At 36.4% G+C, this 17,511-nt stretch overlaps 1 protein-coding gene across 1 annotated transcript in view; it reads left to right on the top strand.

Moving 5' to 3' along the window:
* Window positions 1–5,309: 5,309 nt before the first annotated feature.
* LOC131063363 (probable rhamnogalacturonate lyase B) overlaps window positions 5,310–17,511 on the top strand; it is an 84,940-nt gene continuing 72,738 nt past the window's right edge. Inside the window, exons 1-3 of the mRNA XM_059212543.1 lie at window positions 5,310–5,425; window positions 13,688–13,778; window positions 13,994–14,135. Of these exons, the coding sequence (XP_059068526.1) occupies window positions 5,310–5,425; window positions 13,688–13,778; window positions 13,994–14,135 (349 nt within the window). The remainder of the gene's footprint in view (window positions 5,426–13,687; window positions 13,779–13,993; window positions 14,136–17,511) is intronic.

Consider the following 17,511-nt stretch of genomic DNA (forward strand, 5'->3'; position numbering starts at 1 on the left):
CGTGTTTTATCAGCACCTTGGAAGAGTGGCCTTCAACCTCTTGTTGTGCATTGTCCATGGTATCCGGCATGGTCCATTCTTTTTGTTCATCAGCTTTCTAGAACTGCATAAACCAGATTTGAGAGTCGCCAGCTATGTCTGCTTCCTCATCTTCTTGGAAGAGACCAGCAAGATCACTTTGTTCAAATTTAGAATCCTCCACTGCTGCATTTTTTGGTGGTGCCTCAAGAGCAAGCCCTTTTGGTGATGAAGGAAGCTTATCTTGATTTTTAGCTACATAACTAGGAGCAATATTTGGGTATGGACTCCTTGGAATGTCTTCATAAGGGGAAGAGAATACACCTTGAGCTATTTGCCTTTTGAGGGCAATCAACTCATTAGCCAACTTCTGCACCATGGGATCTGTTCTCTTGGTAGCCCATGATCCCAATGAAGAGATTTCTTTGAACCCATTTGATTCTATCTTCATCTTACCAGCAAGGATAAGATTATCTTCAATATCAATTGCCAAGGCTTGCGCTGCTGCAAGGTCTCTCGGAACTTCCCTTCTCAACAAGAAACATACTTCTGGCACTTGAGCATTGATGAAGAAGCACTTCAAATTTGCAGTGGTAGGCTGAGCAACAACTGGAATTTTGTTACACAACTTATTGAATTTAGCCACAAAATCCCGCATGGGTTCATGTGACTCTTTTTTCGTTTGAGCCAACTGAGCTATCAACGCATGCACATCTTCTACAGGCTTGAACCTCTCTTCAAACTTGTCTTTAAGTGTGGCCCAAGATATAATCGAACCAGCAGAAAGGTTATAAAACCAATCAGCTGCAATACCTTGCAGAGTATCCACAAATAATCTTATAGATACATCTTCGTGTTCAACACCATGAACAGCACATGCTATGTAGAAAGCAGCAATGTGTTCATTAGGGTGTTGATGTTCATCTCCAAAGAACTTGGGAAAGTTCTTCCTCGAACCATCAGGAAGAGCATGCAAAGGCGGAATCAAATTCAACGGACCAAAAGCATTCCCCCAAGGACCTTGAGCAGCCATTTAACATATCCTTGGTGAAAGTTTGAGAAATTACAAAAACAGGAATTACAATGAATAGCATACCGGTATACTTCAAACAAAAGCATGAGGCTTTTGAATGCATATAATATCCTAGCAGAAACCCAAGAAATTTATTTTTTTTAAAAAAAAAAAAATCGGCAAGACACTAGTCTTCAAACGAAAGCTTGAGGCTTCTGAATGCGTCCGTGTCCCCAGTAGAGACCCAAGAAAATGTTGGTGTCTCGGATGGGCCAAACAAATTCATATCAGAGATCTTTTAAGACAGAAATAACAAAGTACTTCAAATCTCGTTCGATCAGCAGGAAACCCAACAAAAGTTATTTCCTTTTTTTTTCTTTTTTTTTACTAGCAAGACACTAATTCCCCTACATTGAAGCAAAAACATAGCAAACGGACTCGAAACGCGACGAAATTTGAAAGGTAGCTTGGGGATGGATTGAGGATTAAGCCAGTCCAAGGATTAGTCAAAATTCTGCCTCGGGAAGTGTGCCATAGAGTAAAAACTTCAACTTGCAGTGACTGTTCTGAAACCCGAAATTGCATAGAAAGCTAGGAAAAAGAAGACCAAAACTCACCAAAACTTGGACAATGATGGCAAAGACACCCCCCAATGATTTGACACTATCAAATGTGAGTTTTTTACCTCGTAAAACGTACCTTGGAGACAAAAATGACACTTTTTAGGCAAAAATTTGTAGGGGTTGTCACATTTTTGAGAATCCAAAAATGAGGACAACAAAGTGCAGTTGTATCTTTTCTTCTTTTGTTCACTGATGAAGAACCCAAAACACCTTATTCAAGATGAAATTGTTATAAAACAATGCCCATACCCTGATCTGTTGATTTGATAGATCGTGTGTGCAAACAAGATTGACAAGGGAAGGGATAAATTGATGTAAAAATGGGCTCACAAGTGAATTTCGGGTTTTGAGGACTGCATAACATGTGTGGAAAAACAAGAGCATTAACTTGCAATTGTGGAGAACAAACATGCAACTTCATATGTGTAATGGGTAACTACAAGTTTGCACTTGTAATTGGGCCTTTAAGACTCATTTTCAAGTGTTTTTAGTACATTTTGGACCAATTTCGGGTTCTGGAAGGCTAACTGCAAGTGCAATAAAGGGAAAAACTTTTGTGAAGACGTAATTGCGATCGGGTTTTAAAATTCTAATTGCGAGTAGACGGAGTTGAACACTCAACATTGCAACTTTGTGAAAAGAATATTAACTCCTTATACCAAGGGAAAGATCAATGTTATCACTGTTACTTGTAATCAGGTTTCAAAATCCCGAATACAAGTAAATAGGAAAAATTTGCAAGAGGGGAAAATCATACAAATTTACAAATTGCATTCACCAATCAATAGATGAAAGAGCCACCACATTGATAGTTCTTGCAATAAGTAAAACGGGTTTGTATTCAACTCAAAGCACAAAAGACGGCTTGGAAGAAGAAACCCATTTGGCGCCAAACACTTCACATTGAAGGTTGGATGCAAAATGCATCACACAAAGGCGGAATACATGGTCAAACGCCAAGAAACGTGGAGCTTAAAACAGCAAAATAGGAGCCAAAAATCCCCACGTGAGCATGCATTCAAGGCGCCACTCCTATGAGAGTCGATTCAAGACCAAAACACTACAAATCGTTGCTTCTAAACCAACACAAATCATTCCTTTTGAAGGAAAAACATGGTCAGGTTTTGCAGATTCGATAGCAAGTAAAGGGCACAAGAACTTAGAATAAAAGAGATGTAATCGGGTTTTGAAAACCCTCTTACAAGTTTTTAAATAAAACTTACTTTCCTTTATTCTTCCAAAATCGAGTTTTGGAGATGTAAGAGCACATAAAACACAAAAAAACACTTAAACACTTGCAATCGGGTTTTAAAATCCCTATTACAAGTTCCAAATAAAGAAAGTAGGAACTTTTAAGAGAACTTACAAGTTCTCATAAACTTGTATTTTTAAATTCACTTGTAGTTTGACTAAAAAGTTGCTACAAAACAACTTAAGAGACAAGGGAATTGGAAAAGAAAAAAAGAAATTACAAGTTACACATCTTTTATAAACTTTCACTTATAATTGCTTGAAAAAAACCCTACAACTTAAAAACACAAAGGTCTCGTAACTTGCAAAAGAAGGAAAATTTCCCGCTCCCAGTCTAGAGGGAAAAACCCGATTTTGAAGAAAAGACCAAGCAAACGAACTCAGAACGCGATGAAATTTGAAATGTGGATCAAGGATGAATCCAAGATTAGTTCAGTTTAGAAAGGAGAAAATTTTTTGCCTCGAAAAGCATGCCTTCGAGTAAAATCTGCAACTTGCAGTGACTTCTCGGAAAGCCGAAATTTAATAGAAAGCTAAGAAAATGAAGGTCAAAACTCAACAAAACCTAGACAATGATGGCAAAGACAACCCCTGATGATTTGACACTAACAAATGTGAGTTTTGCACCTTCAAAAACATGCCTTAGAGACAAAAATGACACATTTTGAGCAAAAATTTGTAGGGCTTGTCACATTTTTGAAAATGCAAAAATGAGGAGAACAAGTGGTTGGCATCTATCTTCTCTAGAGTCTAGTGTAATGTCCCCTTTTCCGCTCTAATTGGTTTTGGGGACTGATGGGCAATTCCGAGACTCGTTGGTCAATCAGAGGAAAAAATTAGGGTTTCCTATTTTCTAGGAGGATGCTTTGACAATTTTGGTGGCTTGCATGTTGAAATTTTACAATTCTGATTTCGGATTCCGTTTGGGTTTTTAGAGAGCTTCGCGATGGTGTGACATGCAACTCAATTTGAGGACTTTTCCGAACTTACTATTTTTAGTATGTGGGGGCGAGGACAACTTACTTTTCTCGGTTTTTTTGGATTATTAGAGAGCCTCGCGATGTGGTGACATGCAAATGAAATTGAAGATATTTTCGGACTTACTATTTTTAGTAAGTTGTGATTGCTGCTCAATATGTGGTTAAATTGTATTTGGACACACTTACTATTTTTAGCAGTATGCTATTTTTAGTAAGTGTTATTTTTAGAAAGTGACAATTGCTTCCTGGTTTGTCCTCTATGGAGTTTGGACACACTTACTATTTTTAGTGAGTACTATTTTTAGTAAGTACTATTTTTTAGGGTTTTGGGTTGACACAGTGCAACATAGGCTATTTATGGCAATCCAGCTTGGCATGATGATCCAAAGATTTAGTTCTATTTTTGGCAGGCAAATTGGGTTAAGCTTCTTCAACTTGATTATATGATCAAATGGACCTAGTCATTTATTAATCAAATGACTTAAGTTATTTCATCTTTTTGGGGGCGTCCATCTTAAAAATATTTAATTAAAGATTTTAATCTTTAAAAATGTGTAAACAAGTGCATTGGGCGATTCCTTGTTGAGGAAAAATGTTTTATTAAGTGAAGCTATAAATAAGAGTGTTGGGCTCTTGTTTTGGTATCTGTTACTGAATTTTCATAATCATTACAATTTAATGGAAAATTCAAGTACCTAGGCAAAGATTACAATTACATGTAGAAAATTTCAGAAATCTTTCAATTGTTTTCAATTTATTATATTTCATACAATTGAAAAGATTAAGAGAAAGTAATCTACAAAATAAATGTTTCTCTCACACAAGACCGTGAGAGTGATCTTTATTTTCCTATGCAAAGGAGAAAAGCAAAATTAAATAAAACAAATGCATAGAGGAGATAAGAAGGGAACCAACCATTGCCTAGGGGTATATGGCTGGCATAAGTCTGTTTTTGAAGTTGTAGGTTTGCATTCCCGACGTCTTTTGGTCTCCAGTCGCCTCCTTGTCCTGAAAAAGTCAAAAAAGTGGTATGGGTTAGATCCAAGGGATCCAAGCAATGACTAATTTCCTACTAATCTTGCCTATACATTTGTATTATTCAATCATGATCCTTTTTTGACAGAAAAATAAACATCATAGAAAACAGAGAGGAAAAGGTCATTCTCATTGCTTTGGAGAATCAATGTTTTTTTGACTATTTGTTTAATGTGCAAAAACAGGTAATTCAAAATTGCAGATTTATGAGTGGGATTAAATGAGGTTCCCACAAGGGTTGAGCCCAGCTCATGGAAACTGCATGACTGTCAGAGGAGCGACACAAGAAGTTCAGAGATTTAAAAAGATAAAAGTATCACAAGACTGCTTCATGATCAACAAAGGAACAAATGTTAAGCATTCTGCTGAAGAAGGAGAGTCACTGTTACAATGAGGGTGTCAAAGCCTCAGAATAGAGACAATGCTACGGTTTCAAGGTTTAAGAAAACAAAGCTTTTACAAATGAAGGCACGTAAATTTAGAGATAAAAGGCAGTTCAAAAATCAGTAATGAATGATGCAGGAACAAAAAAATGTGTATGTTCAACAAATTTCTATCATGGTGAAATCGCATCTTTGCTACTTAAGCAGTGGAATGTGCCAAGGAGTTGTTTAAAAATGGAGTTTGTTCGTTTGAAGTTGGAGGGTTTTTGGGACTGAAAAGAATTTCTTTTACTAAGGAATAATGAGGGAATGCTTATCAATAAGCTATATACATTAACCCCAATTCAAATAACAGCAAAAAACCCACCAACAAAGTTGTTCCTAAAGAAATTTAGCAGAGTTGCCTAAGCACTATGAAGAGATTTTCAGAGTTGAAGAAAATTTCAGAGTTAAAAATAAGAAAGAAATGAAAGGTGACTGCCAAAAAATTACAGAGATTCCTTGTTGAAATTCCACAGAAAATGGAAAACCCAGAAAATTGCAGAGAGGCTTTCGTCAAATTTTTTTGCAGAATTTCGTACAGTGAAACCAAGTATTACCCCATTTACTTCTTCAGCAAAACAAAAATGCAGAGTTTCCTTGTTTTGAAAATGAAAAGCTAAATCTACAAATTCTGTCTGAATTGCAGAAATTCCACAGAAAATGGAAAACCCATAATATAGCTGCCTGTGCGTAAAGGAAAAAAAAACTAACAAAATTTCCTGGAGAAAGTGCAAAGTTTTCCAGTAAGGAAAACAAAAAAAAATGAAAAACCCACCAATAGAGCCTGTAACAAACAAATTTACAGTGTTTCGAGCAAAAGAAATTTTGCATAGTTTGCCTGCGTGAAGAATCAACAAGGTCTCGTGAAGAAAGTGCAAGGTTTTTCTTCATAAAACAAAAATAGGCGCAACTTCCTTCAAAAATGGCAGAGATTTCTTCATAAAATATAAGCGAATCTCATATCAAAATGCCAAGTTCACAATTTGAAAACAATTTTTTTTTTTGCTGAGGATCTTCGAAATATGCACTTCGAAGAAAATACCTTTCATATTTTTGCGAATGAAGGAATGCCATGGCTTTAAAGAAAACCCTCTGAATTCCAAGAATGGAGCAGACTGAATCAAGCCTCAGACAACTGCCGAAGAGGAGTCATCACGCAGTTTCAAGTTTTCATCTCCAGTCCAAACCCTAGCAGCTCGACGAAATATCTCTTCAGCAATGGGAAAAAATGCAAAAAATGAATCATCAACTTTAGGTTGTTGTTACTATATTCCCCTTACTTCGCCTTTTTCTCATTTTAATGGGATTTTATTTTATTTCAAACAATGCGAAGTAATTCATAGTGGTCGAGTCCTTGGCCTCCCACTTATGTTATGAGGTATCTTTGCCTAGCCGTGGGGAGGCTTTAAAACCCCTAAGTCTTTTAAAGACTTTTAAATTTTTTTTAAAAAAAGATGTAAATTAATTTTTAATAATTAGTTATTATATGAATGTTGTAAAAAATTACATCTCTTGGCAACATTAAATAATAACTAATTATTCAAATTAATTATTTTTTGCATATAATGGAAAATTTCCTAGCACCATATTCTATAAGGAAATTAAATTTTGCATCTTTTTAGCTTTTTGAATTCAATATTTTTCACTTATAGACACATGAAAACTATAAAATGAATATTCTAATTGGATAATTTATAAATCCAATTAGTATTTATTATTTGTGTCTTTAATGTTTTTTCCCAATATGCATATGGAGGGAAAATATTGAATCCAAAAGAGGTAAAGTTATCTCATGAGTTTGGGGTCGGATTTGAGCTTAAGGTGCAGTTATCCATAAGTTTGTGCTAGTTCTCCAGCAGTTAAAGCTTGATTTTGAGTGTTTCATGGGTCAACCTTCAGTTGACTAAGAGTTTGGACCAGATTTCATACATTTATGCAGAATTTGAAGCCTTTTTGGGGGGGTTTCTTTCTCTACTCGGAATTTGGCGATATTTTTGAGTGGGAGATCACTCTAGTAGGCTTTCAGTTGACTTGCAGTCATCTCACCCTTGTTTTTGGAAGGCCCTTTTGTATAAAGGAAAAAAGCTTTTCATTTGCAAGGGGTTCTGGATTTTTTCTCAAGCTTTGCAGAGATTTCTTTCTTGTAACCCATTTACAGTTTTGACAGTGAATTCAACAAAATATCAGTTTATGCCTTCACATTTCTAAGCTTATTTTTCATTGTGTGATTAAGAGTAATTATCATATTGTGTTATTCATCAAATAACCTTTTTGAAATTTCTGTCTCATGCATGAATCACAGGTTATGCATTGTGATTTTTCAGTTTAATTGTTTGAGAAGGTCATTTCCTTTCAATTTTTCTGAGTAAAGATCCTTTGGATGAAACATTTTTGTGGTATAGATTCAGAGATGTTATGTGTGTAAAACAGGTGGCTTTAGAAGAGTTTCTCTGTCATTTTTTAGATCATATGGTGTATCACCCTATTTAGGTTGTTAGTTTCCTTTCCATCTTTATTTTTTCCCTCTCCCTTTTCTCAAAAAAACTTTTTTCCAAGGTCTTGTTAGAATAGGTGATCCATCAGTATCAGGAACCGGCCTATCCGGAGGTCCAATCATACCAATAGTTTACCCACAGACTCATGATTGTTCCCATGTTATCCCAAAGTGCTGGGTTTTAATAACCTAGTTTTCGGGTGCACTTTTGGGTCTTAACAGTATCTATGAGAAAAATATAACGAAGTGTTGCCAAAATTTTGAATGAAACTTCGGGGAACGCTTACCTCCTAGCCATAGCTCGATTTCTTGCTTGCAATACAACAACTAGTTGAGCGAGACTTCTTTTCATTTAGGAAAGTGGATTGAATACAATGTTGCAGATTTTTGTATTAGTTTGTGTTTTTGGAGTGTTGTAGGTGTGTTTTTTAGCTGCTGGTTTGGGTATGGCTGTAGCACGTTTTCATTCATATCTCTCAGCTTGTGCATCTGTTCATTTTGGGTATTGGCTTATTCTTCATTTAGGCCATGGGCGAATATATTTGTAAGTTTTCAGTGCCTAACTCCGTGTATTGAATTTTTAAATGCAAGTCGAACTTTCTGCTTGGTCATACCCTGTTGTAAGTGCTTTGATTAGTGTGCATTATTGTTTGGAGTCAGTTTGGTGTGTTTTCGTAGTTTTGGCTTCATCGCCTAGCTTGTAGTAATCATTTGCATCTGTTCTTGGGTCTTTTCGTTGGGTGTGCATAGAGATATGAGCATTTTGGTGAGATTTATGGTTGCTGGTTTGTGTTTTCCAGCGATTGGGTTGCATATTAAAATCTGAAAATCATTAGTGTGGTGTGTGTTTTTTGGTGAGAGTTGTTCATGGGCTTTGGAAGTGCATAATTTCAGTTAGCAAAGTTGGACACTGTTCTTCTTTATCTTAAAAATCTCATGCTCTTATTTGTAAGTTGTTTAGTAGTACTAACAACAACGTCTTGATTGTAAAAAGGAAAAGAAAGACCCACTGAATAAGTGGAAGAGGCTGGCTTTCCGCCTACATCTAAAATTTGTAATACTGTCCTCCCGTTGCATAAGCGGTAGAGTTGATTGTTAATTTCATTCCCAATCCTCCCACTGGATAAGCGGTTGAGTGATTGTTATTTCAGTTTCTTGGCTTGTCATTGGCTGGTTTACCGCTAGGTGATTTCTTTAGTATTTCTGTCACCCGCTGTATAAGCGGAAGGGACTGGCTTGCTGCCTAGCATTGTAATATTTCCAGTTATTTGAAGCTAACGATCCCTGTTGTCCTCATTTTTGTTTTAAAAAATGAAGGACCATTACAATGAAATTTTTATGAAAAAATGAAATTTTTTCTCTATGGCATGCTTCTCGAGGTAGAATTTCGCCTAATCCTTGGACTGACTTAATCCTCAATCCATCCACGAACCACGTTTCGAATTTCATCGCATTCTGGGTTCGTTTGCTATGTCTTTCCTTCAATTTCGGGTTTTTTCTCCCTGACTGCAGGTGGGAAATTTTCCTTGAATTGCAAGTTTTAATGATTCCCTTTGTTTTGGTCTTTGTAGGGAAATTTCTGGCTAATTACAAGTGCACTTTATTGAAAAAGAACTTGTAACTTACTTTTTATTTCCCCCTTGATGCTTTTTGGCTTTTTAAGTCATAATAGAGATTTTTTGGATAAGTTACAAGTTAATTTTATATTGCATATTTAAAAGTCACTTGTAATTCTTTTCTAAAACCCCTTTTCTAATATCTTTTGCTTGTAATAGGGATTTTAAACCCCTATTACATGTGTTAAGTTATTAAAACTTGTTGTAGGGATTTTATTTTCCCTTTACAAGTAATTTGTAACTTGCACATCTCTCTCCAAAACCCTATTTTGCTTAGAAATGAAATAAAGTGTCAATTTTAAACTTGCGATTGTGCCCAAAAATCTTGATTTTCTTCATAAAGTGCAAATTTGGGAATTTTAAACTTGTAATTGTATTTCCAAAACCCGATTTCGCCTTGTTGATGGAAAAGTGACTTTTTAAACTTGCTATATGGGAATTAAAACCCGATTTTCTCTATTGCATGAAAATTAAACTTGCATTCTTTTTCCAAAAACCTGACCAGCTAAAGGAAGGCGTTTTTGTTGCAAATTGGAAGCATTTTTTGTGGAGATTTGTTGGGAGATGCAAGGCGCTTGGGATTCTTCCCTATTTTTATGCATTTGCAAACCTCTTTCATGCCATTTGGGGTTCTTGTTTGCTGATTTTCTGCTAAACAGTTTACCACGTGATTCCTAAGACCCACGTTTTGGTGGATTCAAACTTCACAAAGTTGCAATCTCCTAAATCGTTTTGCCCTCTTTCACCTAGACATTGAAGTTGGAGGAAGATTAGACCACTTCTTGTGCCATTTGATTTGCATTTGGTGCCACGTTTTGCTGCCCAAGGTGTTTTAGTAAAACGTGGCAAGGGTTTTGAAATACAGTTTAATCTCTATTTAAGAGCTCTCCTTTCTTCTTTCAAAGATTGATCATCTTTTTGAAGAGGCATTTTCAGTTTGAAGCAAAGTATGATTTCTTTTCTTTCTTTGTTTCATTTTCTTGTTTTCTTGTCTTCTTGTTTTTCCTTTCTAGTTGTAAATTTGTGTATATATTTATTTTGCCCCAAAAATCGGTTTTGTGAAAGAGATTTTCCCCTTTGTAAAGCAATTTTTGAATTGCATTGTTCTTTCCCATTTTCCCTCTTTACTTGTATTCGGGATTTTAAATCCCGATTACAAGTTGGATGAAAATCATTGTTCTTCCCTTATGGTTACAAGAATTTAGAACTGGATTGCATGTCCAAAGTTCTTCCCATTTTCTTGGAAGTGACATTCCCAAAATCTTCCCATTTTTATCCATCCATATCACCAATAACCGTACTTTCTGTTCACGCCATTTCCCGCAAATCTAATTCTCATTTTTCACTCATTTCTCCATTTTCCGTTTTACAAGTATACTTGCATTCGGGTTTTAAAAATCCGATTGCATGTGCATTCTTCCCAACTTGTATACTTGTAAAATTTTCCCCAAGATCCGAAATTGGTCAAAGTCAAGATTCCTAGCATTTCCCATTTATTTCCCATCTTTCTCTCACAAAATCGTGAAGTGCAAGGGTTGGAGTTCTTCCCATTTGAAGAACGAAAGATGTTAGTTGCAGCTGATTATGATGTTGCCTTAACACTTTTAAGTCTTCATTGCAGTATACCAGGTTGTCTTTCAATGTCAGATTTGCCTTCATCTCCAATTCCGAAGAAGATGAAGTATAAATATGACAAGTACCAGAATGAAGTTTCACCTTTGCAAGTTTCCTCTCCTTTGGATCGCATAAATACGGAGATAGGGCATGTGGACATGTCTACATTTGTCAAGAGAGTGGAGGATCCGCAGGATAGTAATATGTAGCGGCTGTTGGACAGCCACATCCATCACGCATCCTCTTTTCCAGTGGCTGCCCTAGAACCTAAATTTGTTCTCGCTTGCGCTCATCGCTTTGACAAAGAGACAAGAACCATTAAAAATGATGATGGTGAAGCAATAATCCGCCTTGATGCAGATACAATTGAGAAAGTCTTCAGAATACCACCAACACCTGTTTATATGGAAATTTCAAAGGATAGTGCAGCCGAGTACTATGTCAAGAGGGAAAAGGACTACAAACGCCATATTAAAAGGTGGATTCATGAGCCACGAGGCGCCTTCTCAAGGTGGGCTAAGTTGTACCGTTGTGACTTTAAGTGGGAAATTGGAGACATCATAACTCTCCTCAACAAGATGATGGGTCTTAAACACTCCAATGTTTTCGAACCCTGGATGTATCAGTTTACCATGTTGTTAAGGCAATCCCATCATATATCATGGGGAGAGATTATCAGTGATGCTTTATGTGAGCAAGTTGCAGCAGTCCCTACCACCATGACTTTCTACATGAATTCATACTTAGTGTATTTGGCAACATCACTCAGACATTTCCCTAGTCTTTCTACCAAGGGTGATTGCTTGCTTATACCTGTATGGCAATATTATGATCAGCTGCCTTTGAGACCCAGCAGATTGCATTTCAGAAGAGTTCAAGATGCATTCGTTGGCTACTTCATTTGCATCACTTCCTATGCAGATTTTTCTCAGAGGCTATTAGACAAATTTGATAGGAATGATCCAAAATTTCACTTCAGAGATTGAGCACAATTGAGATAGGCAGGGTTAGTTGATTCCACATATTAGAGTTTCAGAAATTCTTTGTGATGGTCACAATAGTCTTAGAGCATAGATTTATTGTATTGTTCATGGAGGGATTGCCAGAGCCATTATGTTGTTGAGTCAAAGAATTTTGATCCTATTACCTTGCAAGATGCTATTAAAAGGGTTGGACACATCGATGTTTTGAAGGCCTTAATTTGTGCTTTGTGGTGGGGGCATTGATCCTCAACACTACTTTGCACCACAACAGAGAATGGTCCTACGCATTTCCCTCAAGCCCTATGAGGGGCACCACCCCTCAACCTCATTGGGGCGTTGCTCCGAAACTCTTATGAGGGGTGCTACCCCTCGTCCCCATTAAGAGAATTGACCGCAAACCCCCATGAATGACATTGCTCCTCAACCCCGTTGTGGTCTCGACTCCTAGACCCCCACTAGTTATTGGAATCTCTTCTCATATAAGAGATTTATTACAATGAGGGGCTTGGGATTGAAGACCGGAATTGATAGCTTAGACAATTATCTTTATGATTATGACTATCATAATATCATTGATCAATGATGAAGTATCATACTATGAATATCAAAGATTCAAATGCCAGTATTCTTATTAAATACAACACAACCTTTACCTTAGCACAAGAAAGGTAGAGAAAAAACAGAGGAGGTCATTGACTTGGTCAAGTTAGAGCCACACACATAGCCTTCAATGTTAAGTGAGGAGTTGGAACATAGTGCAAGGATTAGAACTTCTCCCCAAGTTTTCATTAGACTAGGGAAGAGGAATATGTTAAATTTGTAATATGCAATTTTTGAATTATGATGATGATTTTTAAAGGCAATCATCATAAATTCATAATAGTTGCTAGCTAACTATTGTATTGGGATTCTGCATGATGCTGCAATTTTGTACTCAATTTATATTCAAATGAATCAAAATCAATAGAAAATAATTTGTAAGAATTTACGAACTCATTTGATAAATTTTGTCAAATTTTGCAAAAATAGTTTTTTTTTAATGAAATTTAAGCAATTTTTTAAGTTTAGTTTTTCACAAGTCTTTGTTGTCTCGCAAATTTTGGGTTTGTGAGTTTTTGCTTCGTTTGAGTTTGCCAGCTATGGGAGAAACCACTTTCAATTTCTGTGGTGTACTTGTAAGTCTTTCATAAGCCACTGTGTTTTGAGTTGTTTCTCACTAAGCACATCAATGGTTTTTTAATGAAGCCAAATTCTAGATATATTTTCTCTTTGTTTCATAGAAAAGGAAGTTTTTGCATTATAAGGGTTGTCATCTTGTATGATTTATTCAATCCATAGCATCTTATTGTTTAAAAAAAAACTAGTTTCTTTTACTAAATTTTTAATTGTCTTTTAAATTTAAGATGTGCAATTAGTTTGCAAATATTGACTATGATAATAGCAATAAGAGAAGAGTTTGTCAATAAAAAGAATTCATAGCTCTATTGATATGTATGATAATCACAAGTAGAGATAATGTATGTGGTATCCCAGCCTTTCTATTCATGTAAAGCGTATTATCTGTTGATCGTCAATTTTTATCACATAGGAACTTTAATTACTAAAATATTGTTTGTCAATGAATTGTATTTTATAGATTTATTTCTACAGAAGTCTTTCCTGCTGATTCTGCATACATTGGGTTGGCTGCTCCTGGTGAGGCTGGATCTTGGCAAAAGGAAAGTAAGGTACTTTGGTCAGTACATTGTAGTCCATGTTTTTTTAAGTTGCAATCTGTCTTTTTTATGTTGTAAATAAATTTTGTGATTAGTGATATGATTACTTGGTGCTTCCCTTATAATATAATATGTTGTAATTGATCAATAAGAAATTCATTTCAATTAACGAATGGGTACTGAAAGTTTGTCACCGAAATGTATTCTTATGAAATCTTCCATTTCAGGGTTATCAATTCTGGACGAAGACAAATCAAAATGGATTTTTTCAAATTGTTAATATCAATTCTGGCGAGTATAATATATATGGATGGATACCGAATGTAGTTGGTGATTACAAGAATGAGATTGTCCTTCAACTCTCCCCAGGTTCTCATTTAATTTATCAGATTCAATTTCTTCTATAACCATAACTATTTTCATGGACTGCTCATAGAACTCGGGCTTTGGTCTTAATTTTATAGCTATGGGCCTTTTTTCTTCTTATCATTCTTACAGTTATCTTTCTTAATTACCAAAAAAATATGATTTAATTGTGTGTGCAGAGAAAAAATAACCTCTTCAAATATGTAGGCTAAACATGAATTAAGTGTCTAATTCAGAAATGAATAAAACATCTAATTCAAAAATTAACTTAGATAAATGAGCTTTCGGGATTAAAACAAAGTAAAATGAATAAAAGAAAAGTATACTTTGATGTTGTGATGTCCCCATCTTTATCGTAGAGTTAAAAACAACAAATACTTTTGTGATCAAGGGAGTGGCAAACCTTGAGCATTGATAGCTAGTATTTAAGATAGTAGAAGTAATGTAAATAGATAGTTAGAGTAATAAAGTATTTGGAAAATCATGAAGTCTTATGAATAAGACAGTTTTCCTTAGTCACATAATGATAAATCTGAACTCAAGGGAGCAGATTCATAAAGGTGACATCATGATTGGAAATATGTATACACATTACACCATCATAAGCGAATCAGTTATAGACATTTGATGGAAAGAACTTGCATCTCAGAGATTAGAGAAGACAACCTGAATATCAATATAGGAGCAGAGATATCACACATGGATGAACATTAATGTATGATGATTTATAGATGATAATTATGAAGCATCAAGCAAGATATAAAATGCAGATCGAATACAAGGACGACTAAGGCATATAATGAATAATAATGATATCGATGAAGTGTCAAAGAGGATTTGAGCCAATAATCAGCACTATATCTGAATGAGTAGAGCAGTAATTCAGAGGTAGCAATTGGCATTAATATCAGATCCAATGAATAATAGCAACCTGGTGCAGGACACCTAGCACTCCAAGAATGTAAGCTTTGATTTTCTTTTAGTTTTTGTGTTAATGTGTGATGTAATAATGGACCAACCATTGAGGACTCAGTAGAGCCATGGTTGAGTTGTCCAAATTTTGGTTTGAGTCAATTGTGCTTCGGATGTTGCTAGCCTGAGAAGTGAGTTGCTTAGGTAGGTCACAGGCAAATACTCCAGATGAATGTATTCATGGATTAGGAGTCAATTGAGTTGTGTTTAGGTCTTGTAAGGTGTTTGAGGACCTTCAAGAGTCTTAGAATGCAAAATTGCATCCTGGAGCAAAAGTTGTCAAAAGATACTGAGCAACATTTTGCAATTTCTTGCAAAAGTTGCATTTTTTGGTTATGGGCGTTAGGTAGTTGGTTGAACCGACTAAATTAGTGGATATAAGCCAAATTTCACTTCATTGTACCGGTTGGAGGATTGGGAATGCAAGAGCAAGTTTTTGGTTTGTGAAACAATCTTGTTTCCCCTAGGTTTTTGATAGTTTTGTCTTGTTTTTCATTGCTTGTACGATCCAGTACGGACTAGATGGTGTAAACTCATTGCCATCTTTGTATGTTCATTGTATTTGCTTTCAATAAGGTTGATTTGCAGGTTTGATTGTTCTAGGTTGTGAAGATTTCTGTCATTCTTTGCAACTAGGAGCAAAACCCTTGTAAGTAGGGTTTAAGAGCAAGAAATGGCTCTAGCCTAGGCATTCTTTGATGGCACTTGTTGTAATCATTCAGAATGCTAGGTTGGGGTTTGTATATAGTTTTGGAATAGGGTGTGTGATGTTGCAGGTCCAGGAGGAGGAGAAACAATGAAGACCTAGGCTCACCGCTGGGAGTAGGTGAGTTAGGACAGTAAGCAAAGTACGATTTGTGAGCACTTGGAGATTGATGCAGGCCCAAGTGGCATATGTATGGAAAGCCCTCAGAGTGTCCTTGAAGGTTCCCAAGGTGTTTAGAGCAGGAGTTTTGATTGGTGAAAGGTTCTAGACCAAGTTTGTCAATCCACCAGTTAAGCCTAAAACCCTACAAAATAGTGCAGCATTGGAAACCACACCTGTACGCATAACCCAGATGCACTTTTCCAGTATTGTCTACAAGTTCCAAAAGGGTATCTGAATCCATGATTTATTCCTAGGCTTGTTTGGGACTTTTGCAAATTAAACCCCAAAAAACGGTTAAGGAGGGCTAATGCAATTAGGCCTATTTATGTGTCGATAGAGACCTAGAAGGCTTGAGAAACCATGGCGATGGAATTGGTGAGTCTTAAACTTCAAAACACAATGAAGACACCTTTTTAATGCATTGGGAAACCATAAGAAGAGTTGGTGTGTTAAGATCCTAGCAGGAGTGGTTGGAGCCCAGGAGAGGTGAGTGTGAGTAGCTAAGGTGACAACCTCAAGTGGAGGAGTTGATTGTCCAGAAACCATTGGCTATACCTAGGAGGCAAGTCAAGAAGGTTCAGACCTTGGAGGTCTCATTGTCATAACCCTTACCAAGTGCCATAGGAAGGACTTGAGTAGTTGTAGGGTTGAGTAGGACAAGTCACTCAAGAAGGTGAAACAAACAAGGCTCCAAGACTCTCTGCATCAGAGTGGTATCAGACCCATTCTTTGAAAGATTTGGTGTATGTCAGATTGTGAAGAATCAAAAGCAAGTTTAATGCCTCCAAAGGCAATGACTCCAGAAGCCATTCGACAGATGGTGGTAGAGATGATAGAAGGATTGAAGGATGCAGAAGGAAGCAGAGGAACCAGAGAGGTAAAGAAGAAGAAGGGAAAGGTTAAGACAGAATGGGGTGATGAAACTGATGAAGAAGTGGAAGATGGAGAGGCACTAGCAGCAGTAGCTATGCCTTAAGACCAAAAGTTATTCCTAGATGCAGTCAAATCCATTTCTAAGGACAATCTGGATGGATTACCCACATATGAAGGAAACCTCAATGGAGAAGAGTTGCTAGATTGGATAGAAGCTCTCAATAATCATTTTGATTACAAAGAGGTAGCAGAAGAGAAAAGAGTTAATGTGGCCAAATCAAGAATGAGAGGATCAGCATTGGTTTGGTGGAATAGGATGCAAGAAGAAAGGATACAAGAGGGCAAAAAGAAGATAACTTCATGGGAGCGTATGAAGATCAGACTTAAGGCACAATTTCTTCGAGGAGATTATGAAGTTCAAATTCATAAGAGACTGCAAAATCTGAAACAAAGGGAGTTAGATGTCAATGCATACACTGAAGAGTTCCATAAGCTCAATTTGAGGGCTAGGAAGCATGAGAATGAGATGGAGAAGTTGGCCAGGTATATGAATGGCCTTAGACAGAATATACAAGATGAAATAAGTATCCTCACACTAGACATTGTCCATAAGTGTTTTTAGTTGGCCCTAAAGGTAGAAGAGAAGATCAAAAGGAAGAGTGAGCA

This window comes from Cryptomeria japonica, chromosome 10 (genome assembly GCF_030272615.1).
Source record: "Cryptomeria japonica chromosome 10, Sugi_1.0, whole genome shotgun sequence".
In the NCBI taxonomy this organism is placed as follows: Eukaryota; Viridiplantae; Streptophyta; class Pinopsida; order Cupressales; family Cupressaceae; genus Cryptomeria; species Cryptomeria japonica.